Source organism: Trachurus japonicus, chromosome 12, assembly GCF_045865225.1.
Source record: "Trachurus japonicus isolate A0001 chromosome 12, Traja_1.0".
Lineage (NCBI taxonomy): Eukaryota > Metazoa > Chordata > Actinopteri > Carangiformes > Carangidae > Trachurus > Trachurus japonicus.
The window spans coordinates 19,553,991-19,566,128 of NC_140918.1; the positions used below are offsets into that span (position 1 = coordinate 19,553,991).

The window sequence follows — 12,138 nt, forward strand, 5'->3', positions numbered from 1 at the left end:
ACACAGACTGTAACACAATGCAGCTCTAAACACGACATTTTTTAAAAATATATAAAACCAAGTGCTGAGGAGAGAGTCTGTACGGGTCGTTGCGTCTTATTGACACAAGAAAGAAACACATTTAAAGTTTCGGTTTTAAGAAAAGGGTTTAAATGGTGGCATCACAACACATCAGAGAATATGACGTCCACCGTGACCTTCTCTCTCAGTGTAACTTTAAAAACCTGCAGAAGTGAGATGAACCGTCTTTGAAATGTCAAAACAGAGACGAGAGATTTGTCCTTGTCGTCTGTAAATGACCTGCAGACGACTGAAAGAAAAAAACCACAAGCGACACACATCACGGTCACAACAACAGCATGTTGCCATGGTTGCTCCTCGCAGCCGGGCCCGTTGCCGCGGCAACCAGGCGGAGGAGAAGACCTGCGCTGCGCCGGGGCGAGTAATTAATGATTGGTGTTAACGGAGGCTATGAAGGCACGTTTAGGAAGCGGTGCGGCTGAATAAAAACTCTGGCAAACGCTGCCTGCCAGCGCCGCCATCCGTCTCCACGGCAAACAAAAGGACAGTCAATTCTCCTGAACAAAAACCAAGGAAAAGGAGGAGAGAGTACAGTGGAGACCGGCTTTGTGTGTAGAGTCGAGAGTCTCTACACACACACCTCTGAAAAGAAGAGCAAATTCCTCAGTAACTTTCACTTGTGTTGTGTGTAATAGATATGAGTGGTCTGAACCCATTAAGCTGTTGGTGACCTAATGTTACTTTTCATCAGCCCTTTTACCACAATACAAATAATGTGGAGCTAAAATGTTTTTGTCTGTTACGGTAACATTACTCATCACAGTAGCTGCTGAGATCTGGGAACATGGTGACACTGCTGTGACTATAAAGTCCAATGGGGAATCAAGCATCAGCCTTCAAGACAATATGACGCATTTGATTCTATTGGATTTTGTTTTATTATTGTGTCTCTGTATCTTTGCTCCGTCTGTATCTACAGTGGGGGAAATAAGTATTTGATCCCCTGCTGATTTTGTAAACATATAAACATATAGACGGTCTATAGCTTTTGTGGTAAGTTTATTTGCACAGAGAGACAGAATATCAACAAAAATCTGGAAATAATATCATCATATAAAGGTTATAAATTAATTTATAATACATTTCAGCAGGGGATCAAATACTTATTCCCCCCACTGTATGTTCCTATTATTGTTGATATTTAACTTGTTGCCTACACTTAGTAACTTGGTTCTTGAGTGTTCTGTGAGTATTTTTAGTATCATGTGAGGCTACACATCTGCAAGTCAATTTCTGTTACTATAACTGAGCTCATTCATTCACCGCCTCTTTCACACAAACCTATTTTTAGGCATGACCCTACCCTCCCTGACACGACCTGATCTTTGCCGTCATGGGAGGAGGAACTGAGGCGAGGAATGTGAAGTCACAAGTTTTCTAAACATCGTTTGCACTTATTATGTTATCGCCGGAGGAAACATTGTACGTGTGTCTTTAAAAAAAGACAAGCCACAGCTATAAAGGCTGCAACAATCAACACACAATGAAAATTTGTGCCTCCTTTGGTGACACATTACTGCCCCTGAATGTGTGTTTTTTAAAAATACCAGCTGATGAATTTCTTGTGACAAACCTCCTCCAGAATGGCTCTATTGTGTTTTTTTGCACATTGCATCCGCAGCCGAGGGAAGACGCAAGTTGGTGGGAGGCGAGTAAAAAGTAAAGCAATTTTCACAATCCTGCAATCCTGTGTCCTGCCCTGGGCCACACAATCTGCACCACAGTGGAGGCCATTCAGAGCGTGACAGTTTGACTGTGGAGAGCAGAGAGAGAGAGAGAGAGAGAGAGAGAGAGAGAGAGAGAGAGAGAGAGAGAGCCCGAATGTCTGCCAGCCACATCCACAGAGCCACACACAACGACGGTAAAGGCTTACCGAGCGTTCGGCTGCGGTTACAGTATCATAGCAGAAAATGGCTTTGGGTGATGAAAAGAAAAACTGCTCGGGTGTTTGGATTTCTCAGTTCGGGATTTGTCCCGTGTGAGACTATGTGTGTGTGTAATCCACAGTGGAAAACAACATTAAGGAAACAGCCTCATGACGGACTACGGCCTTTATACCACAAGACTGGATTTAGCTGCTCGGTTTGTAAGGGGGTGCTAACGCATATTCATTCTCACATGCTTGGTTGTCATTATAACATCTCTGCCTGGAGAGCATCCAATGAGATTTTATAAAAAAAAAAAAAAAGAGTTGCCATCCTTCTACTCTTAAACCTGGAGAGAAGCAGCACACACCAGGTGTTGCAGATAGAAAACGTGACTAGCACAGTATTCATCGTTTTACCTATGAAGAAAGGATGAGCACACATGCTAAATACACCCAGTATACACTGTATTCACTTCAACAGTGAAAGAACAAACAAAATTTAGGATCAATAGGTTTTCTTCTTCTATAAATTCACAGAATCAGTCTCTTTTGCTGCTCCTCCTCCTCCCTCTCCTCCTCTTCTTCTTCAGTTCATCGGCCCCGTCTGTTGTCACGGTGTAAAACCTTCACTTTGCAGCTGTGTATGAACTGTGTGCGTTCAGGAGGAGCAGGAGCACAAGTGTGATTTAGCCCTATTTTCAGCCTTCAAACACTTCTCCCTGACACTCATGCTCATAACCTGTCACTGACGCTTTGCCTCTCCCTCTTTTCTCTCCATCTCGCTCCTTCCTTGTTCTGATGTTTTATGATTCCTAAGCCCGTCTGCTCCCCACACACATTACAGAGTCACGGCGAGACAGCTCTATCAAGAGTCGCAGCAGCCTAAATCTACTTGCCTTCCCATGCTCGACTCTCCTCTACTCCCATCTAATCTCTCCTCCCTCCCTTCCCCACCTCCAAAATGCTGTCTTGTAGCATTTTCCTTTTTTTTCTTTTTCTTTGTAAGGCTGAGCGTCTTTTCCTCCTGACTTTTATTAACTACTGTCTGGAGGGAGGGAATGGGACAGAAACAGTGTGTACACAGTATAAATGTGTAAGTGTGTAGACTTTGGGGGAGGAAGAGTAACAATGACAGCCAGATTGTTCAAGTTGATAGAAAAAGTGTAAATATAGAGTGAAAAAAAAAACCCTGTGTTTGTCAGGCTGACGTAATGTTTGAGACCAGACAAAGAAAATGGATTAACCCACCGTCACACCAGCAGCGGTCGACTGACAATGGCTCCTGTGCACCGTTCACAGTCTACAATCAGCTCAGTATTTATTCATGACCCACATCAGAAGAGTGTGTTGTTTCATTCAATGGAAAGTTAATGTGAGCAAAGATGGGGGAAAAAATGCATAAACAAGCTTCTACACAAAGTATTTGATTAGAACTGTGTGTCGCTTTAATAGAAAAAATACTGATTAAATCTTCATTACTTAGGTGAGCCCCACAGGGAGGCGGCTGACATAATTTGATGTGTGTGAGTGAGTGAGTGAGTGAGTGAGTGAGTGAGTGAGTGAGTGAGTGAGTGAGTGAGTGAGTGAGTGAGTGAGTGAGTGAGTGAGTGAGTGAGTAAAGAGAGAAGCTCCTATTTATAGCAGCTTCTTCGAGACACAAAGCACACAGTGCAGTGATGCCCTCAGCTGCCTGAGGCAGAAAGGCGGCATTGTGAAAGATGCCTGCACCTCCCTCACTCAGTATGTGTGTGTGTGTGTGTGTGTGTGTGTGTGCAGCACAAGTGAATCTAAGGGGGAAAGAGATGGAAAGGGGGTTGTGGGGTGGGGGGGGGGGCAAGCAGCAGTGTTTCAGACAGAATTAAACAAATGATTCATTGTAGGTTAATTGACCCATAGTGAAAATGATTAAATAGACCCAGTGTACGTTTGGCCTGGACATCTTTGGCAGAGAGTAGTAAGTACTGGGGGCCAGAGGGAGAGTGAGCGAGTGGCTGTTGAGGCAGAAGTAGAAAAAAAAGACAATTCCGATTCAATTTGTCCATATTTGAAATGATAAAGAAGGGCATCAATGCAAAAATAAAAATCTAATTGACATTTTCGTTATTGGTTTATTGAATTCTGCCTCTGAAAGCCTCACAATTCAAGTGACATTACTGTTGCTAATAATGCCACTCTATCACAGTCGGTTTGCTTTGCGTCCACGGGTCAGAAAATGCAGCTGTAGCACTCAGAGAGTCCTCTCTAATATTGCCAGCCTCTTTTGGGCGCCCTGTGTTGTCTCTCTGATGAGGGGCAGTTACACCCAGAGATGCTAATACAGACACACACTGACACACTCACACATTGACCCCACCCCCTCGACTCCCCCTCATCATCTCTTGTCTTTTTTCCTCACCAGTTTCTGGAAGAGGTCCCCGACTCTCTGGTGGTGGCTCCACTGCTGCACGCGGGGCAGCAGGCCGTCGTAGAACTCCTTGTGGATCTCGTAGAGCTCAGGCACTTTGAAGAAGATGGTTTCTATCTGGGCCACAGAGAGGACGGGCTGCGACGTGGTGGCAGCAGCCTTGAGAGGCTTCATGGGCTGAGAAGAAGAAACAGCAGGGACGACAGATGTGACAAGTGTGTCTTTGTGTGGACTTTAAGTCCATGTGTAAATCGGAAACAATGGTGTGTCTATTTTACAGGCTTCTGATCTGTGTCTGTAATGCCTGGCCTGCTGCTCCTGATCATGTCTGACTGAGAAAAACACACATTAGCTCTCAAATAGGAGGCATTTAGGCATGTAAAGAATTTTATGACACATGTGAAGGGCCTAAAATTATAGCACAAAACTACAGCATACTGAGTGACTGACTCCGGGGATAAGTACAGAATTACAGTATTTTTCAAAGCAACATGTACATGCCCTAACAGGCTGCATGTTTTACAGTGAGACAATGTTTGTTTAACACAAAAACAGCAACACGCCATGCAACGTACACTTTTTTAACACTTAAACTTTTAACAGCTCAAGCCGAACTTGGTTTGGTATGACGAGTGGTTTATGGTGGCTATAATGTAGGCTAATCTTAGCAAACTGTATGCCAGTATTCAATTGGTCTAGCTTGTTTTTTACTTCAAACAGTAGCATGCAGTCAGGTTCGCTTTTATTTCATGAATACTTTTTGCATCCAATGCAAACAATGCAGTTGTGGAACCATGAAAACCAAAAGAATTAGCCAAAAGAAGCTAATATGTTCAATAGAGATGAGGGGAACTGCAGAGTTGGGGGATTGTTCTCTGTGTTTTGTTGCATAAAATCATTCTATTACATAAAATCATTTAATCCATTGTTAGAATAAAAGTAAATCTTGAGAAAATGAGAACTGGGAAATAAGGGAAATTGAATGTGCCATTATGCTTTGTTTCCACTTGTGGTCATAGTGGCTGCTGTTCAGCCAGTGTTGCATGGTCTTATTTTAATGGTGTGTGATATTGATTTGAAGGATTGCTCACACGGGCCTAGTAAGCCTCAAGATAATAGCTACTGAGGTTAACAGTTCGACAAAAAATCACTGAACGCTGACAAATTTCTATCATGTCACGGATGTTGGTTCCATTTTTGTGTGCAGGTGCCTCTAATGGCACCAAATAAGCACATAATATGATTCTTCTGTATGATTTGTGTGTGTGCTCTCACCAGCAGCAGAGCCTCCAGGTGACTGAGGTATGTTTCTTCAGTGGCCAAGATCCCAGACAGGACCCACTTCCTCATCTCCAAACCTTTTTCCAGGTCACATTCAGTCTGTAACAAACACAGTCACACAAATATGAGGTCACAAAAAGGACAATATTAATCCAGTCCTGGACACACCGACCATATTTTACTCACATTTGTAAACTGTTTCACACCGGAAGGCATTTTGTTTTTCATTCTTTTGCGTCAGGGACATGAGGCATATTCAAAGCATGACATTACTCCTTTAAAAGGTCCTCTGATATGACTTGTTTGTATATGACAAATTGAGCTTGAGTCTCCCGCAGGTTTGCCGTTAGTGAGCGCTACACTGGAAAATCAAACAGCAACAATTGCACCTTCTAGTAATCGTCTCCTGGTTCCCTCCTCCCCCCCGTTCCCGTCAGCCCAGTCAAAGCTCACTGAGGAGTACGGACATGAAAGAAAACAGAGAGACAGAGAGATTCCTCGGGCTGTCTTGTTTAACCGTGAACTCTGAAATAACTCAAACGGGCAGGGTCTCCCATGGGAGCAAGGTCGGCTTATAAATATATGCGTGTGTGTGTGTGAGAGAATGTGTAAGTGCACAAACACACACACACACCTACACTGCACTGAGCCCAGGTTAGTATGTTGAAGCATCTGGTCCCTCAAGCGATGAGGAGGAGGTAAGAGAGAGAAAACGGGGAGGAAGGGTAAAACCAAGAGAGAGGAGGACAGGGAGCGATGGAGACCTGAGGAAGATGCATTTTAGGTAATTAAGAGAGGATGAAGAGTGAAAAGGAAGAAACAGAGGGATTATGACATGATTTAGAAGAGATACTACACAGGGTAGGGTGACATTTAGTCTATTTCCTGACCATGAAAACAGAGATAAACATACTCCAATGCAAAATGTCTGTCTCTCTGCCTCTTCAGCTGAGAGGAATCCAAAAATGGAGAGAAACAAGACAAGAGATAAAAGATAGAACAACAAATAGGGATGCATACTTCTTCCATATATGTTTACACAGCAATCACAGTGGTTCTTCCTGGTGAGAAAGAAGCTGCGGGAAACGCGGAGGCTGAGTGCAAGAAGGAGGCAAAATGGTCAGGAGGGGAAAAAAAGAGCACATTTTTGGTCTTGCTGCTATGACTTTAGCTGATTCAGCCTGCTGGACTTAAGCTACCTGCCTTTTCTGACTTTAGCGTGACACTGAGGTCTGAGGTGTGTGTGTGGATGAGGTTGTGTTGAGGATGAGAGACAGCTCAGCAGAGACAATGCACAAAATCTGTAAAAATAAGTAGTGACGATGACACGTGTGTGTGTATTTTATTGCGTTTGTGCATATTTTACGTAACTGAGGTTACTTAGAATATACACAAAAGGGTGGGGTTGTTAATTTTACAATGTACAACAATGTAACATGACTGGTTACAGATGTTCCTCACATCTGTATAGGCCATAATCATGGTTCATCTATTCGCCATTAGGTTGGAGGAGAAAGAAGACCAAATCCAGGATCCTCTGTCTGTGTAGAAATGTAATTACGGCAGAGAAGAATCACCAGGACAGAGTTAGAAAAATGTGAACCTTATGACAATTTTTCTGATTAATTGCTTCATTGTTTGTTCTTTCACATTGCAATTTCCCAGAGCTAAATGACTTAAAATTGCTTGTTGAGTCCAAATGAACAATAACAAAGACGAGAAGTAGTAAATCCTCATGTCTGAGACTCTGGGCGTAGCTAATGTTTGAATTTTTAGTTTGATAAATGACTTGGTGCAATTTTAATAACTTTAAACTCTGTTTCTTGTCTTTGTGTGTCAAGCCACTTGTAATCTTGATCATAAAATATTCTAAAATAACACACAAATGCAGCTATGCCTGTTGGCTACTACTTTTCACAATGCATTGTGGGATACTTCCTAATTCACAATATATATAGGGGATACAAATTCTCATTATATTCGATTAGGCACTACAAAATGACAAACTCACCGTACAGTGGGCTATATAGGCAGTAGTGAGTGAATTTGGGCACAGCCCTGAGTACTGAGTGGGTGTACATGCATTCACTTGCTGTAAGTGAAGGGGTAAATGGACCTGAAACCTGTTTCCATGGCCACTGCATAAGCAGATGCTAGCACGCACCTCGGGGGACTGTTATAGCCCAGAATATTATGAGGCGGTCCAGGGTTATTATGGCCTCTATTATCGCGGAGTCCATTATCAGCAGAGCTGCTTTGACGATTGGCTGCCAAAAAACACTACTTAAAAGCAACAAACAAATCCTGCACATCATAAATTTAGATCGAAAACAATTAAAAACCAACACCCAGTTTATACGTGTTGGTGTATGTGGTTTCAGTTCGTTACCCATCATCCCTCTCTGATGGCAGCTCTGAGCTTGTCTGACCAGGCTGTGTAATACAGTGAACTCAGGTGTAAACAACGCAGGTGCCACCACCATTGAAAGACCCTGTGGTTCAGACTGTTTGATTTATTAATATGAATCAGCCACACACTACAAGTAGAGAGGGATAGTATTTAAAATTCATTCATATCCTCCTCTTCTTCATCTGACTGACTCATCTTTAACAGTTTATATCTACTGTATACTGAATTTCACCTCTCACTTGCTTTTTCCTTTTCTTTGTCTTGCCTTTTTAGGTGAAGGATAAAGGAATTGATTCTGCCAGACATGTATTATGCATCGCTCCGCGCTGTCTGGGGATCTGTGCCGTATATAACATTCCCCTGTTTCCCCTTGAAAAAGCTTTAATTGCTCATTATGTACTGACTCTAAGACGCCCATCAGCAGAAAAAAAAAACTTTCTTCCTCGTAAATTAAAAGAGCAAATAGAAGAGCACTGGAAGTAAATAAGTGATATATCTATGATTTATGATTACCCTTAAACGTGTTATGTTGAATTGCAGTGGCTTTGAATCCGTCTGTCTCCACTGACTTAAAAGGGAAGGCCCGGGGCAGCAACGGAGCCAATGAATGTTAGAGAATGAATGAAAAATGAATGAAAGTCCTCGCCGAGCTACAAGTATCAGCATGAACGTGATGTGAGTGGCTTGGTAAAAGAACATGAGAAACATGAGGGTCCATTGAAGTCTCATGAACATTCAAAAAAAAAAAGAAAAAAGGGAGGAAACTTTAACATCCAGCCACATGTTACTGAACGAGCTGAGGGGAGACGGGGATCCTTAAAGTGTGTATTCATCCATTCAGACCCCAGACGACTCCCCTAGGAAGTACCCACATCTCCAGACATATCATCTTTTATTCATCGCCATGGCAGCTAATGAGCCCATCTCTGGGTTCAGACTAAAGGGGTGTCAGCTTGCAATTTTTTTTTTTTTTAGTAATAAAAAAAGTAAAAATACAACACATTCTCTCTGCTCGGGGTATATTTAGGTTTGTGTGTCTATATTTTCCCATCCAGTACAGTTAACAAAAGCTAATATTTAACATCCGAAGCTCTAACACACACAGCCCCCCTCTAGCGGCAGCTCTCCCTAACACGATTTAGATATTCTGATTCGCTTCTGATTTGTTTATGCATGGATAATGTTCGCGGGGAGATACAAGAGGATCAATACAAACAGTGTTTATTTGACGAGCGGCCCGATGTAGCTCAGGAGGCTCAGATAGAACCTGAGCCGCAGCAACTGTAATAACATTATTCTCCATTTCTCCCCGTCTCTCTTTTCCCATGGAGTGCGGGAGACTGTCAGCTCCCATAAACACTCAGAGCCAAGGTTGGAGAGGATAGAATGAGCGCCGGTGCATGCCCCGTTCCACACTTTATTAACCCTTTTCAATTTTCATTTTTCATATTCTAATCTGTTCAGCATCCTGTTCTGTCCCATCCCTCGCTCTCCCAAATGCCTAATGAGATTGCTTCCTATCTCTGCATGTCTGCGATGTAATAGAGCTGCCTCAGACTCATCCTGGGCAACAGGAGGGAGACAGGTTGATTTATTTTTTGTAATGTAGAATTACTTCTGGGTATTTAAACGGCTCCTCAGCTTGATGTGACAAACAGTGACAGAGTTGGGTATTCCAGACGCGATGCTTGCGATGCTGCGTCACGCCATGATTACAAGATTACAAAATACGAAAGCAGTGAAGGTTCATTACAAAGGTGATAGATTATAGCAAGGGGGGGTTTAGTCTTTCCAAGCCTCCTAATCCACTGTGCTGTAGAGCTGCTGCTGAGCAGGTCGGAAAAGAGATGCCCTCTCCCTGAGGTTGTGGCCTCAAGGTGTGATGTCTCACAAGATGAACGGGCAAAGAAAACAAGGTGGATTTAGTTGTTGTTCATCAGGAACCGAAAAAAATAGAAAGTTTCCTCATAGAAATTGAGTCCCACGGGGGCGTGATCTGTGTCAACATGGGAATCAAACCCGTGGCCTTAAGATCAAGAGTCACATACATATATTGTACACAGACAGACAATCATCTCTCTGAACACTGACATTAAGGAGCTGTCAACCTGTGTGTGTGTGTGTGTGTGTGTTAGACTTATCACAATGACTGAAAAAAACTGTCAGTCAATCAGTCAGTTAACTGAATTAGAAGTAACAAATGAAATGAAATCTGTTCTCTTGATAACGTCTGGCTCCCGGAGAAGAACCACTAATGTCAAACAGTGTTTGGGATGTAATTTGAAAGTTACGTCCCTGTGACACATGGAGAGTAGAGTGCTCCCCCACCAAGTTTCACTTATACTTCACTCATAGAGTAAATACCAACACTCAGGAACAGGACAGTTTAGATGTCAAGACTCACTGACAACAAGTGGGACATAATCGGCCTGTCACACAAAGCATGTTTCAGTATTAATTATAATTTTAAAATGATAATCATTCAGCAACATTTCCTACAGAAGCTCATAATTCAAATTCTGTAAGTCTCTCTGCTTTGTTGAGCACATTGCAAGAAAGACAAAATGTTTTTCTACGACTATGGAAAAAACTATGTGTAGAATGTAATTTGTGGCTGGGAGCACCGTGTAAAGAGAAAGACTTTAGACAACCCCTCCCACTCTAGTCGATGTCACCCATTCTAGCCCGAACAGTCCGAGCAATACACACACATTATAATCTCAAAATATCTCCCAAAATGATCAAGATCATTGAACAGTACTTGATGAAAAACAATAGAACATCAAAGTGTGGAAACCCACATCAATACACAAGACTATTATCTATCTATCTACATTTTAAAGTTTAAATGGAGCCTTTAGTAGACCTTTAGTCCAATCTAGTCCAATTATTTTTCAGCTCCTCCCATTTATTCTCTATGGTTTTTTAAGTTTTTTTTAAAACTCTGGGGTTACCCAGGTGGCCTGGGGTTTTCAGGCAATTGCCAATAACTTGAAATATCCCAGGTATGAATTTTGCCTTTGCTGCATCTCTCTCTTCTTTTTATTCTTTTTCATTTTTTTCCATTTAATAAAATCAGAAAAACAATCACAGAGGAATAAGGGGAATCATGTATTATTTGGTGATGGTGGTGGGCTAAATTAGTGTCTGTGAAAGATGTGCTCAGTGCGTTTGGAGAATCGTTAAATAAACATCACAGCACAGTCTTCATACGTCAGTAGCTGACTTCCAATCAGTGACACCCCCCCTGAGTTCGGGAGAAGAAGATCTACTGTGGAAAATTAGATCAGCAGTATTGGTGGTGGTGGTGATGACTCACCACAGTGACATCATAAAACCATCATCTCCCACTGAGCCAATGAGAGCCTGTCTGGGCTCTGACTCATCAATTAGACCGGGATGCTGTTTGAAAGGAGGTCGTCCAAGGACAAATCAAGGACGACGATAACTCCATTTTCTTGGCAGTTATTGAAAGCCTGTCTGGCTGCCTGGAGAATTTGTTGATGGATTAATTGTTGTACGGCTGTTTAATATATTTAACTAACCATTAGAGGCTGCCTCTGCCAACTCCAAACACACACACACACCTACCGTGCCAGGACGTTCAAGGGTTCTGCCTCTGAAACAGGATATTACTCAAAATCCTCTTCAAGCCATTGAAAGAGGAAAAAGAATGGAAAAAGATGTTTGTGTTTACATGTGTGCATATGAGAATTGATGCAAACCAAGGCAGAAATTACATGGTGTGTGTGTGTGTGTGTGTGTACATGTATAAATTAAAATCAGTGAGAGCTCCAAGCTTACAGGTCAAAGGTTGGGTGCAGTCAAGGGAATCACCATTTATTGGCAGATCCAAGCTATCCATCAGATTGACAGGCGCTCGCTGGCCTTCCTGCTCAGACAGTGGGCCGAGGCCGAGGAGGCAGAGTAAGTGATACTGCGCCATGACCACAGATGTGATTACTTCCACCAAGGGCTCAGCAGAGAGGGGCAGTATTAGCTTATTACCTTCTCCCACGATACCGATCTGTCGTAATCAAACGTACGGCTGTAGCATGTTCCTTCACTTTGGTGCAACAAAATGATACGTAAACG

At 42.6% G+C, this 12,138-nt stretch overlaps 1 protein-coding gene across 1 annotated transcript in view; it reads right to left on the reverse strand.

Annotated features, from left to right (window-relative positions):
* LOC146977494 (breakpoint cluster region protein-like) overlaps positions 1-12,138 on the reverse strand; it is an 88,946-nt gene that overhangs the window by 25,837 nt on the left and 50,971 nt on the right. The window contains exons 3-4 of the mRNA XM_085793781.1: positions 5,628-5,732; positions 4,344-4,529 (exon numbers count right to left, since the gene is read on the reverse strand). Of these exons, the coding sequence (XP_085649907.1) occupies positions 4,344-4,529; positions 5,628-5,732 (291 nt within the window). The remainder of the gene's footprint in view (positions 1-4,343; positions 4,530-5,627; positions 5,733-12,138) is intronic.